A 24,808-nucleotide genomic window follows, 5' to 3' on the forward strand; every position below is an offset into this window, starting at 1 on the left:
AGCGCTTGGAAAGTACAATTCAGCAACAAAGAGAGACGGTGAGCTCATGGTCTAGAAGGGGGCAGACAGACATCGAAACAAGCAGTAAATAGAATTATCGCTATGTACACATATACACAAGCGCTGTGGGGCAGGGAGAGGGGTGTACTCTTCCAAGCACTCAGTACAGCGTAACACTTAGCCCAGAGAAGCCGGGTGGCTTAATGGCTAGAGCACAGGCTTGGGAGTCAGGAAGTCCTGGGTTCTAATTCCAGCTCCGCCATAAGTCTGCTATGTGACCTTGGACGAGTCGCTTCACTTCTCTGGGCCTCAGTTACCTCATCTGTTAAATGGGGGATGACTATAAACCCCTTGGGGGGCAGGGACTGTGTCCAACCTGATGAACTTGTATTTACCCCAGTGCTCAGAACAGTGCTTGGCACATAGTAAGTACTTACCAAGAACCTTAATAATTATTGTTATGACTATTACAGCGGAAGCTCGTTGTGGGCAGGGAACGTCTCTACCGACTCTACTCTGTTGGACTCTCCCAATAATAATAATAATAATAATGGCATTTATTAAGTGCTTACTATGTGCAAGGCACTGTTCTAAGCACTGGGGAGGTTACAAGGTGATCAGGTTGTCCCACGGGGGGGCTCACAGTCTTAATCCCCATTTTACAGATGAGGGAACTGAGGCACAGAGAAGTCAAATAATAATAATAATAATAATAATGGTGGCATTTATTAAGCGCTTACTATGTGCAAAGCACTGTTCTAAGCACTGGTGAGGTTACAAGGTGATCAGGTTGTCCCCCGTGGGGCTCACAGTCAATCCCCATTTTCCAGATGAGGTAACTGAGGCACAGAGAAGCTAAGTGACTTGCCCAGAGTCACACAGCTGACAATTGGCGAGCCGGGATTTGAACCCATGACCTCTGACTCCAAAGCCCGCACTCTTTCCACTGAGCCACACTGCTTCCCAAGCACTTCATAGAGTGTGCTGCACACAGTAAGCACCCCAGTACCGCTGATTGACTGTATATTTCTTTTTTTGCAGTGTTTTATTTTTGACTGTTCTGAGATACAGCCGTGTCACAGCTGTTGAGTGCATTTTGCGCGGTTGCTGTCTAGGCCTGAACTCCTCGCTCCGGTTCGGGTTGGTTGGCTCTCGTGGCGGCGTTTCCGACCCCGCCGTAAGCGCTCCGGAAAGCGCCGTAGTCCGTTCACCGGGGTAAATCCGGGAAACTCGGCCCCCCGCCCAGCAGCCCCGGGGAGGAAGGGACGGCTCGGCCCTTGGGGACCTCCTCTCCCAAGGGCAGCGAGGTCAGCAGCGTGCGTTTCCCACCAGCGGGTCCCGACGACTTACCATTCCGCCTCTCGTAGAAATGACACGGCAGTAGGTTGTACTGGGACCGAGCGGTTTCACGTCCCTTCTCCTCCTGCTCCTCCTCCTCGGGATACCGGGTGGTCCGGACCTGGGTTGCCCGGACCGCTTTCTCAGGACAGAAATGCATTTAGCACTCGGCATTTCAGTCAATCCCGATATTATTTATCTTTTAGACTGTGAGCCCACTGTTGGGTAGGGACTGTCTCTATATGTTGCCAATTTGTACTTCCCAAGCGCTTAGTACAGTGCTCTGCACATAGTAAGCGCTCAATAAATACGGTTGATGATGATTTACTGAGCGCTTACCATGTGCAGAGCGCTGTACTAAGAGCTTGGGAGAGTGCAGATAACAGAGTTGATAGATGGGTTCCCTGCCCACAGTCAGCTTTTTTTGCCTTCCAAGGAATTACGGCCATTTTTAGGCGTTAACTGGGAGCTAAGAACTGGGTTAGCAACGAAATGATCAGTTCAGGCACAGTCCCTGGCCCACCTGGGCTTCACAGTCTTATCCACATTTTGCAAATGAGGAAACTGAGGCCCAGAGAGGTGAAGGGACGCAGCTGGCCCGGGTCAGAGCTGAGCTTAGGAGCAGTGTGACTTGGTGGAAAGAGCTCGGGCTTGGAAGTCAGGCCAACTGGATTTTACTCCCGGCTCGGCTACGTGCTCGCTGTGTGACCTTGGGCAAGTCACTTAAATGATCTGGGCCTCAGTTCCCTCCTACGTAAAATGGGGATTCAGTACCTGTTCTCTCCCTCTTACTTAGATTGTGAACCCTGTATGGGAAAGGGACTCTCTGTCCTGATCATCCTGTATCTTTCCCAGCGCTTAGAACAGGGCTTGACGCCCAGTAAGCGCCAAACAAATAGCACAGTTAATTAACCCAGATCTCCTGACACTGAGTCCCGTGTTCTTTCCTCTTCCCCCGTTTCCATTTATAATTTCTGCCGGCAGGGCAGTCGCTCCGGTCGTCGGAGAGCAGCAGGGAGAATCGCTCGCCACAAAGTGGGCCCTGAGCAGGGCTGGCTCAGGCTGGGGCTGCAGGGGTTGGAGGGAGGTGGCCTTGGGAATTGGGGGTTTCCATGCAGTTTGGGGCTGAGGGGCTGACCTTGGCACACCGGTGATCCCTGGGAGAGAGGGTGGGTTTAGAATTGTTGCCCGTTGGAACAGGCCCCGGATCCCTCGGCGACAAAGCCATCGCTCTCTATCTGGAGGACGATCCTTGGGGCTCTGAGCCTGGGGGTGGGGGTTCCTCTGTTCCCCGGGGAGGGGCTGATTTCAGGCTGCCAAAGTGGGTGTGGATGATGACACCCTGCTCGTCACGCACCTTTCTGGTGTCTGCCACCCTTCGTTTTATTTGATTTTATTTAATTTTTTATGGTAAACATTTACTAGGTGCCAGGTGCTGTTCTGAGCGCTAGGGTAGATACAAGGTTGGTCACGGCTCATGTCCCACCTGGGGCTCACAGTCTGAATCTCCATTTTGCAAGCGAGGTAACTGAGGCCCAGAGAAGTGAAGCGAACCTGCCTAAGGTCACCCAGCAGACGAGTGGCGGAGCTGGGATTAGAACCCAGGTCCTCCTGTCTTCCAGGCCTGGACTGTATCCAGCCAGACCACGCTGCTGCTGGCACTCATGAGGTGGCAGCCACCTGCTCTCCGTCTTGCCCCAGGATAATAATAATGATGACATTTATTCTTCTAAGCGCTGCAGAGGTTACAAGGTGATCAGGTTGTCCCACGGGGGGCTCACAGTCTTCATCCCCATTTTACAGATGAGGTGACTGAGGTACAGAGAAGTGAAGTGACTTGCCCAAAGTCACACAGCTGACAGTTGGCAGAGCCAGGATTTGAACCCATGAACTCTGACTCCAAAGCCCCTGCTCTTTCCACTGAGCCATGCTGCCTCTCCATGGATGAGGGCTAGCCCCAGGCGACGGCTTGAGTGTTCGTGAACAGTGCCCGGTCCCCGTTGGGTATCGGTCAGCGGGGCCTGCGGCGGCCCCAGCGGCTCCGCTTCCCTTCCCTGATGGGATCCGGCCTCGGCCCGGAGGAGTCGGTCACTCGATCGTACTTATTGAGCGCTTACTGTGAGCAGAGCACTGTATCGAGCGCTCGGGAGAAGATGTAACAGACACGTTCCCTGTCTTTGAGCTCACAGTCTAGAGGAGCCAAACTCTTCTTCTGTCAGGTCACCTCCCCTGCTCTGCCACCCCTTTTCTGAACTGGTCCAGGTAGGCCTGGCTGCTAAGGGGGGTGGGAGAGGGGCTCCCCTAGATGAAACGGACCTCCGGCCTTTTGTCGGGCCCAGCCAGCGGAGATCTCGACCTTGATCAGACCCAGTATCCAGTAGCAGTCCCCTGAGCCTGATGTGGGGGTGGTGGTGGGGGGTCCCCATTATCACCCCTCTGTCCCATTCTCGATGTTGGGGGACAGGCAGGACAGTTAGAGCGAGGATACCTGCCTAGAGAAGTAGCGTGGCTCAGTGGAAAGAGCCCGGGCTTTGGAGTCAGAGGTCATGGGTTTGAATTCCGGTTCCACCACATGTCTGTTGTGTGACCTTGGGCAAGTCACTTAACTTCTCTGAGCCTCAGCTACCTCATCTGTAAAATGGGGATTAAGACTGTGAGCCCCATGTGGGACAACTTCATCACCTTGTATCCCCCGCCAGCGCTTAGAACAGTGCTTTGCACATAGTAAGCGCTTAACAAATGCCATCATTATTATTATTATTATCATCACATGCAGCGGGATGGTGGAGGCTGGACATTCCATACTTCATGCTGCTGCCCAGATTATCTTTGTCCAGAAACGCTCTGGGCATGTTACTCCCCTCCTCAAAAATCTCCAGTGGCTACCAATCAATCTGCGCATCAGGCAGAAACTCCTCACCCTGGGCTTCCAGGCTGTCCATCCCCTCGCCCCCTCCTACCTCACCTCCCTTCTGTCCTTCTCCAGCCCAGCCCGCACCCTCCGCTCCTCCGCCGCTAATCTCCTCACTGTGCCTCGTTCTCGCCTGTCCCGCCATCGACCCCCGGCCCACGTCATCCCCCGGGCCTGGAATGCCCCCAATCCCTCTGCCCATCCGCCAAGCTAGCTCTCTTCCTCCCTTCAAGGCCCTACTGAGAGCTCACCTCCTCCATGAGGCCTTCCCACACTGAGCCCCTTCCTTCCTCTCCCCCTCGTCCCCCCTCCATCCCCCCCATCTTACCTCCTTCCCTTCCCCACAGCACCTGTATATATGTATATATGTTTGTATATATTTATTACTCTGTTTATTTATTTATTTTATTTGTACATATCTATTCTGTTTTATTAGTATGTTTGGTTTTGTCTCCCCCTTTTAGACTGTGAGCCCACTGTTGGGTAGGGACTGTCTCTATATGTTGCCAATTTGTACATCCAAGCGCTTAGTACAGTGCTCTGCACACAGTAAGCGCTCAATAAATACGATTGATGATGATGATGATTCTGATTCCCGAACTGCTTGGAGTGGCAGTTTGATTGACAGAGAGAGAACCCACCTCTTTCTGACTGGCGACAATGACTGTCACTGGATGATTGAAGGCCTAAGGAACGGCGTGGACGCGAGTAGTCCCGGACTGACTGCCACCTCTGTGTGTACGTTCTCCCCCCGCCCCGACGGGGACGTGGGGACGAGCAGAGGGCCTGGAATGAGTGTTTATCTGGGTTATGCATTTGGATTCCTTCCTTACATAGCTTCTCACGAGCAGCAGCATGGCCTAGTGGATAAAGCACGGGCCTGAGACTCAGAAGGACCTGAATTCTAATCCCGGCTCCGCCACCTGTCTGCCGGGTAACCTTGGGCAAGTCACTTCACTCCTTTGTGCCTCAGTTCCCTCATCTGTAAAATGGGGGTTAAGACTGTGAGCCCCAAGTGCAACAGGGACCGTGTCCAACCTGATTAGCTTGTATCCACCCCAGCACTTAGCACAGTTGCTGGCACATAGTAAGCACTTAACAAAGACCACAATTATTATAGCTTTCCGATTCCCCTTCTCCCCACTTGTCCTCAGTTAGACTTTAAAAATGGTTCTACTAATCAATCTTGCCTCTCCTATGGTCAGCTGCTCCTCTCCCAGCAAATTGCCTGACTTTAATATTTTAAATACCCTTATTCCTGTCATTTTGCCTTCACACATTTATTTTAAAAAATTTATTCTTCATCTCTTCTTAATTTTAAACTGCTTCTTGCTTCTCCCTCCTCCAGATTGTTTCAGTTTTTTCGTCTTCCCTTCTGCTGTAATTCTCAATAGAAATAAATCCTCTTTAGACCCCGGGTCTCAGGACCTTGGTTGTAATATCGGTCCCGCCGATTGTCAACCCCCTTGGGTTTGAAGGACCGGGAAGAAGTTGCGAGGAGGGCGGTCTCCTGGACCCAGGAGATCCTGACTGATTTGGGGAGAGGCGAGTGGCTCTTGGCCTTGGGATTGTTACGGAGAAGAAATCATTCTGGGGCTGAGAAGAGTTTTACAGTCCTCTAGACTGGAAGCTCGTAATGGCAGGGAGCGTATCTACTAATTCTGTTATGCTCTGCACGTAGTAAGCACTCAATAAATACCATTGATTGATTGAGAACTGCGTGGCCTCGTGGACAGAACCCAAGCCCGGGCATCAAAAGGACCTGGGTTCTAATCTCTGCTCTGTCTTGTCTGATCTGTGACCTTGGGCAAGTCGCTTCACTTCTCTGCACCTCAATTACCTCATCTGTAAAATGGGAATTGACCGTGAGCCCCATGTGGGACATGAACTGTATCCAACCTGATTAGCTTGCATCTACTGCAGTGCTTAGCTCAGGGTCTGGCACATAGTCAGCATTTAACAAATACCATTAAAAAAAAAGAGGCTTTGCTCAGAGGAGCAGCATGGTCTAGTGGAAAGAGCACGGATCTGGAAATCAGAGGACTCGGGTTCTCATTCTGGCTCCTTCACGTACCTGCTGTGTGACCTTGGGTAAGTCACTTAACTTCTGAGCCTCAGTTCCTTCATCTGCAAAATGTGGATTCAATATGGGTGGTTGAAACAAGGCTACGGGACAATGAATAGTTGAATAAGTTAGTAAAGAGGGTAAATAGTCTTATGACCCACCATCCTGTCGACTCCTAGAGAGGAGAAATGTGGGAAATCCTCTGCTCCAGCCCCAGCCTTGCTGGGCAGGCCTGGGGGCGGCCCAGGAAGAGGGCTTTGCCAGTCACCTTCTCCAAAATCCTTGGCCCTCGGCCCCTGTGGTGTTCGACTTGATGTTGGGGAGAAGATAAGGTTAGTTTTTCGTTGGATTTCTGCCTTTCTGTTACAACCAACTCTTGAAGAAAAAATGAGTAGAGAAATCTGATCACTTTCCCAATTCTCCAGACTTAGTTCATCCCCACACTCTTCTGACTCGAAGTCGGTGGTTTCTTTGTTCTTAATGTAAGCATTTCTCCATTAGGGAAGGAACAAATCTAAATTGTTGGTGGCAGTCATTCTCCTGAGGTGCTAATGAGGTAACAGCTAATTTTTTTATGGTATTTGTTAAGCGCATTCTATGTGCTAGGCACTGTTCTAAGCGCCGGGGTAGATAGAAGGTAATCAAGTTGGACACAGTCCCCGTCCCCCATGGGGCTCACAGTCTTAATCCCCATTTTACAGATGAGGAAACTGAGGCACCGAGAAATTAAGTGACTTGCCCGCAGTCACACAGCAGACAAATGGTGGAGCCAAGAATAGAACCCAGGTCTTTCGGGCTCCTAGGCCCGTGCTCTATCCACTAGGCCATGCCGCCTCTCAGAGACTGATTGTAGCTCTGTTGTTTGGAGAAAGGTATTTGCTTAGAACTCCTTACTTTGAAACCAGATTTAAATTAAAGTAGACGGAGGCGGGGACAGGTGCATTTCTGGGATCTCCACGGTGGAATGTCGGCATTGCCGAGCGGCAGCCGGAGCCTCACTGTTTTCCCCACCAAAGACTGGCCGTTTCACAAAAGAGACTTGGGCAAATGGGCAGGGGCCAATTTGAAACTGGAACTGACCCCGTGAGTGGCTTCTTGGGACAGGGAATCAAGTCAGAGATTTTCTGATGCCTTCACAGTTAACAATTCCCTCCCCATTGCCCCCGGAAACTCGAACCCAGGTGATCCATCAGTCCATGGTGTCTACTGAGTATATACTGTGTGGCGAGCACTGCAGTAAGAGCCTTTGAGAGCACAGCGAGGTAGGTGGACGCAATCCCTGCTCACAGAGAGCTTATAGACTAGAAGAGAATTGGCCAGAACGAGAGGGGGAGAAGAATTTCTCTCTGGTCTCTGTTGGAGTTCAGCCGGGTGAGTAAAAGGAGAGATTTGAGCAGCTTAGTAAAATTTAGGATGGCTTAATCAACCGCCGCAGCAGCTTTGGGGAAAATATGAGCTTTAGGTCCCTTAGTGCTCGACACGTAGTAAGCGCTTAAAGACAATAATAATAATAACAGTGTGCGGAGTAGGGTTTTGATTGAGAAATCTGGCTGTATTTCCTGCTGAGCGAGCAGCTGTCCCCCAGTTGGTCCAGGTGTCCGGAGACAGGACACCGTGTCCGCTGGGCTGGGGTTCTGACCCAGAGACGGGATGAGGGATGAGATCCGGGGACGAGAAGCATCGTGGCGAGGTGGCTAGAGCCGGGGCCTGGGAATCAGAGGGTCATGAGTTCTAATCCCGGCTCCACCACGTCTGCTGAGAGTCGAGAAGCCGAGATGGTGGAGGATGGCAGGATGCGATGGGTGGTAAATAGAGGTAGCTAGATGTTTGTCTGTCTGTAGATTTCTGCTCATCTAGCTGACCGTGCTGATTGTGAGATGTGATGATGACGATGTGGCCTTGGGCAAGTCACTTCTCTGGGCCTCAGTTCCCTCATCTGGAAAATGGGGATTGAGACCGTGAGGCCCCGTAGGCCGGGGACCGTGCCCTGTCCGATTTGCTTGTATCCACCCCAGGGCTTAGTACAGTCCGTGGCACATAGAAAGCGTTCAAAAAATGATATTATTATTATCGCTATTATTATTATGGCTTCGCCCAGCTCCTGATAAAATAAACTCCGGAAATCTGCTGAGAGTCGAGAAGCTGAGATGGTGGAGGATGGCGGGATGCGATGGGTGGTAAATAGAGGTAGCTAGATGTTTGTCTGTCTGTAGATTTCTGCTCATCTAAGCTGACCGTGCTGATTGTGAGATGTGATGATGATGATTTAAGTGCTTACTATGAGCCGAGCAGTGTCTGCGCTGGAATGGATAACAAGAGAATCGGGTCTGACACAGTTCCCTGTCCCACCCTGGGGTTCCCAGGGTAAAAGAGAGGGAGAACAGGTGTTTTATCCCCATTTTACAGATAAAAGAAACTGGGGTCCAGATAAGTGAAGTGACTTGCCTAAGGTCACCCAGAAGGCACATGGTGGAGCTAGGATTAGAACTCAGATTCATTCATTCATTCAATCGTATTTATTGAGCGCTTACTGTGTGCAGAGCACTGTACTAAGCGCTTGGGAAGTACAAGTTGGCAACATCTCCTGACTTGGAGATGATCTGACGCTCTCCAAGAGGCCACATGCTTCCCAGGCGTGTGCCCTATCCAGGCATGTACATAATCTGTATATATGTTTGTACGTATTTATTACTCTATTTATATATTTATTTTATTTGTACATATTTATTCTATTTATTTTATTTTGTTAATATGTTTTGTTTTGTCGTCTGTCTCCCCCTTCTAGACTGTGAGCCCGCTGTTGGGTAGGGACCGTCTCTAGATGTTGCCAACTTGTACTTCCCGAGCGCTTAGTACAGTGCTCTGCACACAGTAAGCGCTCAGTAAATACGATTGAATAATCCACGCCGTGTACATGAGGCTGCCCAGGCCAGTGTGCGCCCTTCATTCCCTCCCTGCACCGTGTGCACAGAAAGTGGGAAGCAGCGTGGCTCAATGGAAAGAGCCCGGGCTTTGGAGTCAGAGGTCATGGGTTCGAATCCCGGCTCCACCACATGTCAGCTGTGTGACCTTGGGCAAGTCACTTAACTTCTCTGAGCCCCAGTTCCCTCATCTGTCAAATGGGGGTTAAGACTGTGAGCCCCATGTGGGACAACCTAATCACCTTGTATCCCCCCAGCGCTTAGAACAGTGCTTTGTACATTGTAAGCGCTTAACAAATGCTGTCATTATTATTATTAAAGTGGGCTATCTGCTCTGCTGAGAAGTTGGTTCTGTACAGAGCCCGTGTCTGCTGTCCAATGGCATCCTGGGGTCCCGATCTTCCCGAAGCCTCTCCTGCCCGCTGCCCACTGGGGTGGTCTGTTCGCCGCCGCGTGTGTCCGTCTCCCTTGGGTCCCGGGCTCGGTCGCGCCGTCTGAGGCCGGACTGCACCCATCCTGCCTCCGTGCCCGCCGTGTGCCTCCTTCCGGAGCCCCCCCGGGACGTGGCGACCGGCACCGCTAGATGGGATGCGGATGAGATGGCTCCCGGAGCCCGCCGGACCTTGTAGAAGCAGCTGTGGCTTAGTGGAAAGATCACGGGCTTGGGAGTCAGAGGTCATGGGTTCGAATCCCAGCTCTGCCACTTGTCAGCTGTGTGACTTTGGGCAAGTCACTTCACTTCTCTGGGCCTCAGTTCCCTCATCTGGAAAAATGGGGACTGAGACAGTGAGCCCCATGTGGGACAACCTGATAACCTTGTATCTTCCCCAGCGCTTAGAACGGTGCTTTGCACATAGTAAGCACTTAACAAATGCCATCATTAACAAATACCATCATTGTAGAAGGGGGCTGGGGTCTCCCAGCCCCGGGGGAGGTTGAGCCCCCAGCCTTCAACTCGCAGCGGAGTTGGCTGCCCTTGTGTCCCTGGTCTCTGCCCTACCGCCAGCTGGGAGCCACGCTGGCCTTTTCGATTCCGTTTCATCCACCTCTCTGTCTCTCTGGGCATTGAGAGGCAGTGCGCCGCGTAGGCAGCCCAGTTTGGTGACTCTGGGGTTGGGCAGAAGGCGAATGGTATGTAACAGTGGCTACCAATCAATCTCCAGTGGCTACCAATCAATCTCCAGTGGCTACCAGTCAATCTGCGCTTCAGGCAGAAACTCCTCACCCTGGGCTTCAAGGCTGTCCATCCATCCCCTCGCCCCCTCCTGCCTCACCTCCCTTCTCTCCTTCTCCAGCCCAGCCCGCACCCTCTGCTTCTCCTCCGCCACTAATCTCCTCACCGTACCTCGCTCTCACCTGTCCCGCCATCGACCCCCGGCCCACGTCATCCCCCGGGCCTGGAATGCCCTCCCTCTGCCCATCCGCCAAGCTCGCTCTCTTCCTCCCCTCAAGGCCCTACTGAGAGCTCACCTCCTCCAGGAGGCCTTCCCAGACTGAGCCCCTTCCTTCCTCTCCCCCTCGTCCCCCTCTCCATCCCCCCATCTTACCTCCTTCCCTTCCCCACAGCACTTGTATATATGTATATATGTTTGTACGTGTTTGTTACTCTATTTATTTATTTATTTATTTTACTTGTTCATATCTATTCTATTTATTTTATTTTGTTAGTATGTTTGGTTTTGTTCTCTGTCTCCCCCTTTTAGACTGTGAGCCCACTGTTGGGTAGGGACTGTCTCTATATGTTGCCAACTTGGACTTCCCAAGCGCTTAGTACAGTGCTCTGCACACAGTAAGCGCTCAATAAAGACGATTGATTGATTGATTACAATACAGCAATAAAGAGAGATAATCCCTGCCCACAATGAGCTCACAGTGTACCCAGCGGCACCCGGCCCTGCTTCCCTGCTGCTTCCCTTGTCTGCTGTGTGACTTTGGGTGAATCACTAACTTCTCTGTGCCTGTTACCTCGTCTGTAAAATGGGGATTGAGACTGGGAGCCCTACATGGGACGGGGACTGCGTCCAACCCGATTATCTTGTATCTACCCCAGATCTTAGTACAGTGCCTTGCCCATCGTAAGCACTTAAATACCACAATTATTAATTGTTTTTCCCGCCAGTGGGGAAAGAGGCGAGGATGGACTGGCACGGTTGCTTCTGACTCGAGCCGCCACACTGTGGTGGCGGGGCCCGAGGATCTCGGGGCATTTCTCGGGACATTAGTAGAAGCAGCGTGGTGGCTCAGTGGAAAGAGTACGGGCTTGGGAGTCTGAGGTCATGGGTTCGAATCCCGGCTCTGCCACTTAATAAATAATAATGGCATTTGTTAAGTGCTTACTATGTGCAAAGCACTGTTCTAAGCACTGGGGAGGTTACGAGGTGATCAGGTTGTCCCACGGGGGGCTCACAGTCTTAACCCCCATTTTGCAGATGAGGGAACTGAGGCCCAGAGAAGTGAAGTGACTTGCCCAGAGTCACCCAGCTGACAATTGGCAGAGCCGGGATTGGAACCCACGACCTTTGACTCCAAAGCCCGCGCTCTTTCCGCTGAGCCACGCTGCTTCACTTGTCTGCTGTGTGACTCTGGGCAAGTCACTTAACTTCCCTGGGCCTCAGTTCCCTCATCTGCAAAATGGACGTGAAGACTGTGAGCCCCATGTGGGACAACCTCATCACCTTGTATCCCCCCAGCGCTTTGAACAGTGCTTTGCACATAGTAAGTGCTTAACAAATACCTTCATTATTATTATTATTATTATTATTATTATTTCTCCGGGCAGCCGGTTGGCCGAGCAGTTGCCCGAAGCATCGGTCCTTTGAGGGGGGTCCAGTGGTTTGGGAAAGTCAGTGAGCAGTGTCGGGGTCATGGTCTCGCTTCTTGCACTTTTCCTGGACCTGTGGGGCTGCAGAGATCTGGCGTACTGGCTTGTGTCTTGTCCTGAAGCCGTGGGCCATTCAGACAGGACCCGTTCGGCTCCGTTCTTCAGTAGCCCCGAGAGAGCAGGTCCCGGGTCTCCGGGCCCGGCGGGGTGATACCCGCTCAGTGCCAGCCTCACCCTCCACTTGGCGGCCGAGTGCCGCTCCCGCCAGAGCAAAGGCCGCTGTAGCTCAGCCCTCCGATCGATCGATCGATGGATCGGGTCAGCCTGGCCCCAGGTGCTTGGAGGCCTCCTCCCGAGAGGGGCTCCGGGGATGGGCCGGGAGGGGAGGACCGAGGCCGGAAGGGCCCGGGAGGGGAGGGCAGGGCAGGAAGGGCTGGTCTCGTACCGAATCTCCCGCCGGGAGAGCGGTGGTGCCGCTGAGTGCAGTCGGCACTGCTAATGCCCCCGCAGGAGGGTCTGCTGGACCGCTGCAGTGCGGCAGCCTCCAGCATGTGCACGGAGCTGGGTTTCCGCAGCGCCGACCGCCAACGGATCCGCCAATTGGTATGCGCTCCACCGATTGCTCTACATGTGCTTTTCCACCCTCGTCTCTCCTGTCCCGTCCCCACAAGGTTGGTGGGCCCGGCCGGTCGCTTAGCTCTCTCAGTTCTGTCCTTCGGGGTGCTCTGGCCGTTGCCTTCCAGAGGTGTCTTGGCCCCACTCGGCGGGGAGCGGTGGGAGGGAATGCTCATCCCCCCCTTCCTTCCGGCCCCCTTCCTTCTGCCTCTCCCGGAGTGGAGCGTTTCCTTCAGCGCTAGCTTCCCGGGCCTCGGCCGAAGAGCAGAGCAGGCGATGGGAACGGGGCTTCCTGGGCCGGTGGCAGGCACGGAGGTTGGGCTTTTTCTTCTGTAGCCAAGGGGCCGGCTTCTTTTGTGTTGGAGGGAGGGAAGGAGGGAGGAGGAAAGGGCAGGAAACGGAAGGGGGGAGCAGGTGTGGTGTTGGGGCTGCAGCTCGACCCTGAAGCCTGGAGGGGCCAATTCCTGCCCCCTTCCCCTCCTCTCCCCAACCGATTCTGAGATCGTGGGAGGTCAGGGATGGGAAATTAGTGCCACTCTGCCTGCAGCAGGTTCTCAGTACGTTATTTTGACTGATGGTGAAAGAGCCAAAGAATAGAGAGTTGGACTGACCTGGATCAGAGCAGTCGGGAGGCTGGGCCTGCCCTTAACAGGGCCTGGAGATCAGGTGAATGGATCAGACCCCCTATGTTGGGCGGGGGATGACCACTTTTCTGGGGCGCCATCCTGGCCACGTCAGTTAATTCAGTCATATTTATCGAGCACTTACTGTGTGCAGAGCACTGTACTAAGCTCTTGGGAGAGTACGCTTTAGCAATAAACAGAGACACTCCCTACCCTTAATGAGCTTAAAGTCTGGAGGAGGAAACAGACATTAATGTAAATAAATAAATGGCAGATATGTACATGAGTGCTGTGGGGCTGGGAGGGGGGATGAATGAAGGGAGCGAGTCAGGGTGACGCGGAAGGGAGTGGGAGAAGAGGAAAGGAGGGCTTAGGGAAAACCTCTTAGAAGAGATGTCCCTTCAGTAAGGCTTTGAAGTGGGGGAAAGTCACTGTCTGTCGGATTTGAGGAGGGAGGGCGTTCCAGGCCAGAGGGAGGACCTGGTGGGCGGTGAGATAGACGAGATGGAGGTACAGCGAGAAGGTTAGCGTAAGAGGAGTTTTGGCCCAGGTGCCTCGGAGACCCCAGCGGACAGGTGGCGGGGAGGAGACGCTGCTCGGACATTTCCTATCAATCAATCAATCATATTTATTGAGCGCTTACTGCGTGCAGAACACTGTACTAAGCGCTTGGGAAGTACAAGTTGGCAACATATAGAGACGGTCCCTACCCAACAGTGGGCTCACAGTCTAAAAGGGGGAGACGGAGAACAAAACCAAACATACTAACAAAATAAAATAAATAGAATAGATACGTACAAGTAAAATAAATAAATAGAGTAATAAATATGAACAAATATATATACATATATACAGGTGCTGTGGGGAAGGGAAGGAGGTAAGATGGGGGGATGGAGAGGGGGACGAGGGGGAGAGGAATCAATCAGTCAATTGTATTTCATCATCACCATCATCAATCGTATTTATTGAGCGCTTACTGTGTGCAGAGCACTGTACTAAGTGCTTGGGAAGTACAAGTTGGCAACATATAGAGACTCCCTACCCAACAGTGGGCTCACAGTCTAAAAGGGGGAGACAGAGAACAAAGCCAAACATACTAACAAAATAAAATAAATAGAATAGATATGTACAAGTAAAATAAATAAATAAATAGAGTAACACATATGTACAAACACATATACATATATACAGGTGCAGTGGGGAAGGGAAGGAAGTAAGATGGGGGGGATGGAGAGGGGGACGAGGGGGAGAGGAAGGAAGGGGCTCAGTCTGGGAAGGCCTCCTGGAGGAGGTGAGCTCTCAGTAGGGCCTTACAGTGCTCTGCCCACAGTAAGCGCTCAATAAATACGACTGAATGAATCTGCCCTGCCCCTCCCACCCCAGTGGCTGTGATACGCAGCAGATGCACCAGAAGCTAGAGACATGGGAAGCCATCCTGTACTCGGGGAACGCAAGGACTCTGGGTGGTGAAATAGTATGAACCCAGGGAACACAAGGTCTATAGGGCAGGTAAACCCAGTGTATTCATTCAATCGTATTTATTGAGCGCTTACTGTGTGCAGAGCACTGTACTAAGCGTTTGGGAAGTACAAGTTGGCAACGTATAGAGATTGTCCCTACCCAACAGTGGCTCCATTTGAGCGCTTACTGTGTGCAGAGCACTGGACTAAGTGCTTGGGAAGTCCAAGTTGGCAACATCAGCAGCGGAGACAATCGCCGCTGCCACCTTCGCTGCTGAACCGTCCTTTTGCGGGCCTGGCCGGAATGTGGGATTGAGCCGCAACGGAAATCTCCAGGAAGCAGCCCAGCTGTGGTGGCAGAATCAGGCACCGCCAGTTTCCCAGGCTGGGGCAGAGTCCGAAGGGGTGGCCGCTCCCTTGCAGGAGCACTCTCTATTTCTCTCTCTCTCTCTCTCTCTGTCTCTCTCTCTCGTGAGGCTGTGCCCACCCAGGGTCCAAGAGTGGGCACGGGCACATCTCAGTGAGAGGAGAGCGTACCTGGTTGTGGGCAGGTGGCAGGAGATCAAGAGGGGAGGAAAGGGAAACCAGGTGCTGGTCAGAGTGGGGATCTCCATTGGCGAGACGTCCGGGGTGCCCACTCCGGGATCTCCCTTGGGCTTTCCGGGGCTGCTCGGTTTCCCAAGACCGGGGCCGAAGCTCGACTGTCAGGGTTCGGCTAGTTTCCATAGGGGCAGGGGGTCCCCCTGCCCTGCTGGCTGGGAAGGGATGCTGCTCAGGAGAGCCAGCTTACCTTGTCTCCCGTTGTTCCGGGCTCGGGTTGGGGCGCGGGGGGCTGGTGTGTCTTTCACGCGGGTTTGCAATGTTTAGTATTTCTAAATGCTCACGGTTGCTGCATTTTACAGGTTCCGAAGACTCCCTGACCAATGGAGAACTATTTCCAAGCAGAGGCCTACAACCTAGATAAGGTTTTAGATGAATTTGAACAAAATGAAGGTGAGAATTTTCTTTTTTGGGGTGTGTGCGAGTGTGTGTTTGCACATGCACAAGTCTTGGTCACAAGCTCCTGTCAGTCACCTTTCTTTGTAGTTGTAATTTCTGAGTCAGAAAAGAAGAGCGTTTAGGAATTTGGCCTTGATTTCCCCAGAAAATGATAATAAATCGTAGTCTTCCACCGGTTACACTTCGACTGCCCAGTCAAGTTGGATTATTTTTAAACCATAGCTTTTAGAGGCACTGAAGTCTTCAGTGTGTTTGCTAAAAGCTTGGCAAAATAAGCTCGCTTGCATTTGGTGCCACCGTCGTGTGTCGGGCCGAAACTACAATTTGCAAGTCTCTTCTGCAGGGTTACTTTTTCCCACAAACTTCTCCCAAATCCACTTCTCCCCGAACCGATTGAGTCTGCAACCTGTCGGGTTTTTCAGATTACCCCGTCTCTTCTCCGAGCGGTCGTTCTCCTGCTCTCTTCAGGTGTCTTACACTTATTCCTTGGCCTCTTCCTCCTCGTGGAGTGCTGGCCCCCTCCCGAAACCATCCTTGTGTGGCATTGCCCCTGAATGAGAAGAATAAGTAAGAAGAAAAAGTAGTAAGAATAACTGTCGCACTGTTTGTGATGAAGATCATTTGCTCTTGGAAGGAGGAACTTTTGAAGGCCCTCTCAAATTTTTGTTTGTCGCTTCCTGAGTCATTTCACACCCTCTGCTTGGCCGTTGTCAGAAGGTTCCAATACGCCGGTTTAAATCTCAACGGAGTTTGTGTCTAAGATATCAATGCTATCCCTCGGGGGCTGGGGGAGTTCACAGAACTGAAATGCCCGTTTCCTCCCTTGAATCAAAAGCACCACTGTGAATCCTCGACAGTGTTATCTCATAGGCGTTGCTTAACGTTATGCCCGAATAGAAGCGGTTGTCTGAGGAGATTTTTAATGACAGCTCCCGAGTCGCACGTTTGTTTAGGGAAGCAAGCATTCCGGCTTCCAAAAGTATTGCTTGGAAATACCCATCCTGACAGCAGTGAAGATTCTCTGTGACGGTATGTGTGATGGGAAAAGCTGATTTAGAACCGGTTCACCCCACCACAGGGCGTTGCTCGCTACATCTGGCCTTGTTTTTGTTTTTTCCTCGGCCTCACGACCCCCTTGAAGTGTCTGCTTGAAAGAGCCACCCCTCTCTTGGTTGCGCCAGTTGCATCTACCCCAGTCTTCTTCCCGCTCTCACCCGCGGCTCAGCCCGCCTCCTTAAAGCATTTCCTCCTCCGCCGCCCTGGCTTCCGGTCACCCCGTGTCAACTGGCCGCCCCGCAGCTGTTTGGCCATCCCGCTGCGGCCCATTCTCCTCACCTGTGCCACCCAGCACGGCTGTGTTGCGGTGAGCCCAGCCTCACTGCCGGGTGGCTGACTTGGCTCCAGACCTCAGATGTCAATCAATCGTATTTGTTGAGCGCTTACTGTGTGCAGAGCACTGTACTAAGCGATGTCCGGGGGGGCACCTTCTGGCTGACGAGGGGCGCTGATGGCACTGCCTGACGACCGGGTCACTCGGCCTTACAGAGGATCAGACGCTTCAAAACCGAAGCCTGATGGCGGGTTGCCTCTGTCTTCTGACCATTTCCAAAACGCCACAGCGGCCATCACCATTCTGTCGCCCATTTCCTTGTGTGGTGGCATCTTTGGAAGGTGTGCTGCCTACGTAGCAGAATCCTATGGCGGTGCATCCGGAGACTTTTGGTTGCGTGTGCGTTCATTCAGTCAGTCATATTTATTGAGCGCTTACTGGATGCAGAGCAGTGTGCTAAGCGCTTGGGAGAGTACAATAGCACAGTAAACAGACACGTTCACTTTTCCCGGTGCCGAGCGAAACGTTACCTTCGTCTTCTTCAGACTTACCTTTGGTCTGTAGTGACTCTCTGACTTGCGGATTGCAAAAGCATCCCTACTCATCTCCATTCTTCTTGATGTGTCTACATCGATGGATCAGTCGCATTTATTGAGCAATCACTCTGTTCAGGACACTGTACTAAACTCTCGAGAGAGGCCAAATGCCCGTCCCTCGGGCTTCCGATGATGCTTTTTACCCGAGTCGGAAGAGTTTCCTGGAGGATCAATGGCGAGTTTTGGTGCCAGCCTCCAGATGGCCTGGTTTTGCTTACCTGCGTGGCTTTGGAAAATAACCGAACAGGACCCAGCTGTGTTTTATCCAGGCCGGAAGCGGGGGATCGTTCAGGCCGGGCTCCTCCGGGACCGACACAGACATCCGCGCCTCGAGCTCTCGGGGTCTCGTTGAACTTCTTAGGGCGGCCGAGTTCACTGAATAATTGACAGAATCCAGACCCGCTGGTGGAGTCGAATGGTTTTTCAGGATCTGAAGGCCGGATAGCGCTGTCGGAGAAGCTGCCCCCAGCCTTTGTCTCGCATCTGGCTTGCCACAGAGATCGTGCCGGCTGCGGTGTGAAACCAGTTCTGAGCCACGGTCGGAGATGTTCTTCAGTAGCCCGTCCCGGAGGACTCTGGTCACGATTCGGCCAGAAACGAAGAGCAGCGAGCTACCGCGATAGTCTGACCTTTCCTCTTCTTCTGGAAGATCGCAGCGGAGGCATCGTTGAAATCCGGTGACCAGGCCTCAGTGTCCCCTCCCCACCAGGTGTTGTGACAGTGTCCCCTCCATGCTTGGAGTTTTCAGCAAGTCCTGGAAGGAAGGGTGGGGACCCTTCCGAGGGCCGCTCGGGATCCTGTCCGCTCTACCAGCCCCGGAGACCGACCTGCTGCTGCTGCCAGAGAGGGCGGCTCCAAGGTCAGGGTCAGTTGTGAAGGAAACAGACTAGGGAAACGGACCGTATCCGTTAAAATGCAAGTGAGAATTTCTCCCACGTGCCCAGGTGAGGAAATTTATCTGGGAAGCAGTGGGCCCAACCAGTCACTTCTATGATGTTTGATCTTGAAAAATTCAGCAGTCTTAACTGGTGTCTTAGCTGGCCGGAGACGCTGCGCTACCCGTTTTCCGGATCCCGTTCTAGCAAGGAGCCCCGAGCTTCCTGTGACCGTAGTACAGACAGAGACCCGGGACGCAAAGGAAGAGGAACAGATTCCAGTGCGGAGAGGGGACGTCTGCCGGGTTTGGCGGGGAGGGGTAACGGAAGAGGAGGCGGCTTTGGAGTAGGGGGAGGGTTTTGAGGGTGGAAGAGGAGGAGGAAGCGATGGCTTAGGCAGAGACCTAGTGAGATAGAGGAAAGGGCTTAGGGAGCAAGAGATCGGCTCACCTGCGCTGCTCTGAGTCAGAGGGCTCAGAAGAGACAACGGCCCCTTTTCTCCGCATCCGTCCGTGGCCCTGCTTCCCCGCCGGGCCGGTTGGTCCCTTCCGGGATATCCACTCGGACCCCAGCTGGGGGAGGCCAGAATGGGCCGGTCCCTCTGTAGCTGTTGCCGCCCTTGGGGGAGCCTCGTTCTCAAAGGGAATCCTGGAACCGCGGATCATCAACCTAGGTCGGGCCTCGCCATCTGTCCCGCGTTACCGCTAACTCCCGACTCGGCCGTTTGTTTTTTAGATGAGACCGTCTCCCCTCCGTTGCTGGACACCAAGTGGAATCAGATTCTAGATCCCCCGTCCCATCGGCCGCCCCTCAGCGTGGCCCTGGCGGATGTGGACGAGCCGGCCGTCCCTAACGAGCCGCAGCAGAGACGGAAAGCCCGCTCGTTGGCTCACCCGGCCCCTCCGACCCCGGGCCGGGGGGAGCGCTGTGCTAATGGCGGCGAGAGCAGCGTGAGCCCGGAGCCCCCCGTCATGTGGATTGACGACCGAGCTCCCGCCGAAGATCAGCCGATTAAGAGAAGCGGGGACCGGGGGGACCGGGGGGACCGACACCGGGCCGGGGACAGAGGAGACACGAAATGTGGGACGAGAGGCCGCGGGCCGGAAGACAAGAATGTGCTCGTGGTCGCCGTCCTGCATAACTGTGACCAAAGGACGCGGGAGAGCACCGACCTGCTGGCTTGGAACAGCGGCCACAGTCCGACCCCAACGGACGCCGGCGGCCTCGCCGCGGATGATGAGGCCCGGCCGGGCGGTCTGGTCCGAGGGGCCGGCAACGGGCCGGCCGGAGGGGCCCCGGACCCCGAGGGCCCGAGGAGCTGGCCGGGGACCGAAGACACCCTCGATGACCGTTCGGATAGAACTCGACCTGAGGGGCTACCTGCTGCTTGCTTCCTGTCCCGATTAAAGGACCTCGGCGACAGTGGCGATAGAGACCCCGCCTTCTCCTCCTCCTCGAACGCCGGTGCGACGGCTCTGCCAATGAGAGCGGGCGACGGCCCCACCGTCCCGCAGCAGGAGAGCCGGCCACCGGCTGAGGCGGACCCTGGCCCGGCCGGCTCCCCCGGGACCCGGCCGGACCCTCCCGAGGACTCCCCCCATTCAGGCGAAGGCCACACCGTGCGGGCCGAGTCCTCGGAAGACGGCCCGGCGGGAGGGTCGCCTCGGTCCGGGGCCCCCCCGCTCCCCGAAGCGGACCAGTCAGTCGGGTCTGGAGGCGACGGGGTCAGCGGGCGCCGTCCCCATGGCTCGGCCCGTGGAGAGGCCGGCGCTGACGGAAGGGAGGCGGCGGTCGGCTGTCCGGAGCCGCCCTGTCCGACGGACCGTGCGCCCTCGCTTCAGGGAGGTAACGGCGGGGAGCTGAGTCCGGGCCACGAGCCGGAGAGTCCCCCGGACAACGCAGGGACAGAGGGGCCGCCGGGGTCTGGGTGTCAGCCCCGGGGACCTTGCGGCACGCGGGAGGAGGGCGCCAAGGGCCCAGTCGCCGCTGGGGAGCTGGAGTTCCATGGGACGCGCGCCCACGGATTTGAGGATGAAGGTCTCTCTGCCGCTCCAGCTCTCCCCGCTGCCTGTCCCCCGCTGGATCCCGGGGACCCCCCAAGGCCACAGAGCCCTGGCGGGGCCGGGATCCCAAAGACTTTGCCCTCCAAGGAGGACTCGGTGACGGAGGAGAAGGAAATCGAGGAGAGCAAGTCGGAGTGCTACGCGGGTGTTTTTGAGCAGCGAGGCCCCGAGGCCCCAGAAGGGAATGGGCTTGTATCAAACAGCCCCGGGGACCAAGGGAAGAAGAACTATTTCGAGAAACTCGGCGAGCAGGCAGACGTCGGCCCCCCGGGGCCGTCCCCGCCCCGTCTGCCAGCCAGCAGCGCACCCTTCGGGGGCGCCAGGCCCAAGCACCCCACGAATCTCAAGCTCCAGATCCCCAAGTCGCCCTCGGACCCCGGGCGGCACGACCTCGCGCCCCCGGGCGGGGGGGCCGGCTCGAAGAACAAAAACGACGCCTCCGGGAAGACCCAGCCCGGGGTCCAGGCGGCGGCGGCGGCGGACGGGTTTCCGGACGGGGTCCCGCCCGCTTCGGACGGGGAGCTCTCGGAGGACGGCGAGGCCGGGCTGCCCGGGAGCGTGGGCCCGGCGGCTGGGCCGGACGATCCGGACAATGATCTCCGAGCCAGCCGGGGCGGGGCCCCCGCCAGGAGGCCGTTGACCTCCCTGGGAGAGGTGGCTCCGGTCTGGGTCCCGGACTCCCACGCCCCAAACTGCATGAAGTGTGAAGCGAGGTTCACGTTCACGAAAAGGAGGCATCACTGCAGGGCCTGCGGCAAGGTGAGTGTCCCGATGACGGGTGGGCAGGCTGGCCGAGGGGCTCTCCCGGCCCCGCCCTGGACCGCCGCTGTGAAGCCTTCGCCTCTGCCTGACTCTACGTGACCGGCTTTCAGAACGTGTGTTGTGACGTAGGGTGGCGGGAGTCGGGGGGGGGGACTGTGAGAAAGTGTTGTGCCTTTTGGTTTTTTCACAGTTTCCACTTGGATGATAATAATTGTGGGGTTTGTTAAGCACTTACTATGTGCCAGGCACTCTACTAAGCATACGTGGTAAGCTAATTGGGTTGGACACAGTCCCTGGCCCCTACGGGGCTCACGGTCTTACTCCCCATTGTACAAATGCACAGAGAAGTGAAGTGACTTGCCCAGGGTCACACAGCAGACAAGTGGCAGAGCTAGGGTTAGAACACAGGTCCTTCTGACTCCCAGGCTCACGAGGCCATGTTGCTTCCCTACCCGAGTGGCTCCAAAGCCAGCGGCTCTCTCTGCTCCAGGGGGGAGCCAGTGGGAGACGGGTGGGAGACGGCGTGTATCTCGTACACGTGTAAAGATCCAAGGCGAATGGCCCCCGCTGAAGGTCTCGGTGTGTTTCTCTGGAGGGTGACCGTTTTTCAGGAAAGTTTCTCTTCGTTAAAGGAATTCACGAAGCGTTCTCGATTCTACTGGAACGTGAGACAGACCGAGACTTGGGGCCCTCACAAGATGGCTCAAACCTCAAGTTTCCAAGGGACCGGGGTTGGGGGAAATGGAACTCCCAAGGGTCCCAAACTCTCACTCGAATCCTTAAACCCGCCGGATTTCCGAGCAGAATGGGCGGATCGGAGTAGGCCCCCATTCGTTTGCCCCGCACTCCCTGTCGAGTGAGGTGTCCGTAAGCCAGGATGTGATCCGAAAAGCAAGCAGACACCAGGCCGCAGCCCAGGACCCCGACTAGATGTTCTGCCTCCGCGCAGGCGGGCGCTGAGGCCGGGCAGTTTCTGCTCCTGAGTCTTAGGAAGGGGAACAGGTATTGAATCCCCATTTTGCAGGGGAGGAAAACTGAGGCCCAGAGACGTGACTTGGTTGGCCAAGGTCACCCAGCAGGCAAGTGACAGACTCCCAGGGCTCTTTCCACTAGGCCACGTGTGTCCTGCTTAGGCCTAAGGGAGTCCCTCTTATCTGAGCTAGACATTCTGAAGGCTCCTGTCTACCCATCTCCCTTTCCTGCCATTTTCTTTTTTCCACGCCCCCCCGACTACCTGCTTTCCTCTCCCTCTCTCGGCCCATTGACCCACCCTCCTCCTGGTTGGGATTTGAGGAAGCATGTCCCTCGATTTCCCAACTGTTTCAGCCCAGAGAGGCTGGTCTCAACCTCCGTGGCCAGAGCCTCTCGTTCTGCTCGGGAACTGCCCACCGCCGTCACTGCCGCTAGCCTAGGGGGGTGGAGGGAAAACTCTCGGCAGGGTTTGCTTCCGGAAGAAAACAAGGCAGCGGCCCCGGCTGCAGAGCCCGGCGTTTCAGCCGGTAATGACCAAGTCAGAGCCCCGAGTGGAGATTCGAGGGGGGCGGGAAATGGGCTGTGATTTCTCCTGCGAATGTAGCGGTTCCGTGAGTCGGGCCAGATCCTGCTCTCCGAGGACTAGTGGATTTATAGATCTGCCGGTCGCGAGCCTATCTCCGGCCGCCTCTCCATCCCCCACCTCCGGCAGGGATGGTTCGAGGGTTGATGAGGTAACGTCTGCACAGCCCCCAGAGCTTCTCGGAAGAGAAGGGCTCGTACACCCGGACCAGAATGGCAGTCTGGGCACCGAACCGTCCTCGGGCAGGAGCCGAAGGGCAACTGGAATGATCCCACAGACCTGCGTTTTGGAAAATCCCGTCCATCCGGGAAGGGGAGCCCTTTCGGGAGTCCATCCTCCTGGAAACTGAAATGCTCCATGAAGCGTTGGCTGGAAATGCCAATAGCTAATGGATCTGCGGGGGCTGGCAGGAGCCTTGTTAATCGTGGGAGCTAACATGATGGTACGGTATCTAGAGAGAACAAATCATCGAAACATTTCAAGTTCACTCGGCCGCTCTCGTGGAAACCCGTCCCCCTTTCTCCCCTCCAGAATGCCGGAACAGATGTCAGGGGTAAAACCACAAAGGGGCCGGCCAGGGTGAACACCGAATTTTCATTCCTCCGATCCCACCACCCCGGGCCAAAGGGTACCCATTGGAGCGAGGGGTCAGTAGGTTCAGAGACCCTGCCATCACTCAGAGAGAAGGGAGCGTGTGGAATCCTTCCCCTTAGGAAGCTGTGAGTCTGAAAGTGCCTGGAGGTTTGATAGGAGCGGAGCTAAAGCAGTGGATGAATTAACGGTCCGTGCTGGCTCACCGAAGGGGGAGAGGGAGAGTCGAGGGTGTCGGGTGGTCCATGCCGGCTCACTGGAGGGAGAGGCAGGATGGAAAGGGGAGAGGCAGGATGGAAAGGGGCGAGTCAGGATTGTGGGGTGGTCTGGGCCGGTTCACTGAAAGGAGAGGCAGGGATGGAGGGGGGAGAGGCAGGGGAGTGGGATGGCCCGGGCTAGGTCGCTGCTGGGGAGAGTCGGGGGTGGAGATGGGAGAGGCAGGAGCGTGGAAGGGTCCGTCCCCAACCCTAGGGATGGGAGTCCAGCAGGGCAACCAGCATCCATCATCATCATCATCAATCGTATTTATTGAGCGCTTACTGTGTGCAGAGCACTGTACTAAGCGCTTGGGAAGTACAAGTTAGCAGCGTAGACAGTCCCTACCCAACAGTGGGCTCACCGTCTAAAAGGGGGAGACGGAGAACAAAACCAAACATACTAACAAAATAAAATAAATAGAATAGATATGTACAAGTAAAATAAATAAATAAATAGTAATCCAGTTCCTCCAGACATTGAATGGGAAGGATTACTCTTTATCTGCCCACTGGTGGCATGGTTCAGGGTGCCATCTCTATTCCTGCACTTAGGTACTGGGCTTGGCAGATCCCACACGTGCCCTGTGGGTCTCAGTTTGTCTGTGAAATGGGAATGAAAACACTCACCCTTCTCGGCTCCCTGGTGATACTGTGAGGACGAGGGAGAGATCGGAATTGCCCGAGCTCCAACCCACGCCAAGTAGGAGAGGGCTCTTTGGAAGACCGTCACCTCTACAATCCTAGTTGCAGCTCCCTCTTTTCCTCCAGCTCAGCTGAGGGACTCCCTGGGTCCCAGCGGCGTCAGGGGCACCAAGTTGAGGAACTTAGGTGAGCAGCAGCGTGGTCCGGGAGAAATATCCCGGGCCCGGGAGTTAGAAGGATCTGGGTTCTAATCCCGGCTCAGCCACTTCTCTGCTGTGTGACTATGGGCAAGTCACCTCACTTCTCTGGGCCTCTGTTCCCTCATCTTTTAAATGCGGATGAAGACCGTGAGCTCCGTGTGGGACGGGACTGGGTCCCGCCGGC

At 54.8% G+C, this 24,808-nt stretch overlaps 1 protein-coding gene across 6 annotated transcripts in view; it reads left to right on the forward strand.

The window, feature by feature from the left end:
• ZFYVE9 (zinc finger FYVE-type containing 9) overlaps positions 1–24,808 on the forward strand; it is a 70,786-nt gene that overhangs the window by 16,578 nt on the left and 29,400 nt on the right. For 5 of the 6 annotated variants that reach the window (XM_038760293.1, XM_038760291.1, XM_038760296.1 and 2 more), the window contains 2 exons: positions 15,657–15,747; positions 19,290–21,376. In XM_038760293.1, the coding sequence (XP_038616221.1) occupies positions 15,678–15,747; positions 19,290–21,376 (2,157 nt within the window). In that variant the 5' untranslated portion in view covers positions 15,657–15,677. Of the gene's footprint in view, positions 1–12,676; positions 12,728–15,656; positions 15,748–19,289; positions 21,377–24,808 lie in introns of those variants that run through there. The other variant, XM_038760295.1, reaches the window with a different exon arrangement.

This window comes from Tachyglossus aculeatus, chromosome 18 (genome assembly GCF_015852505.1).
Source record: "Tachyglossus aculeatus isolate mTacAcu1 chromosome 18, mTacAcu1.pri, whole genome shotgun sequence".
NCBI lineage: Eukaryota > Metazoa > Chordata > Mammalia > Monotremata > Tachyglossidae > Tachyglossus > Tachyglossus aculeatus.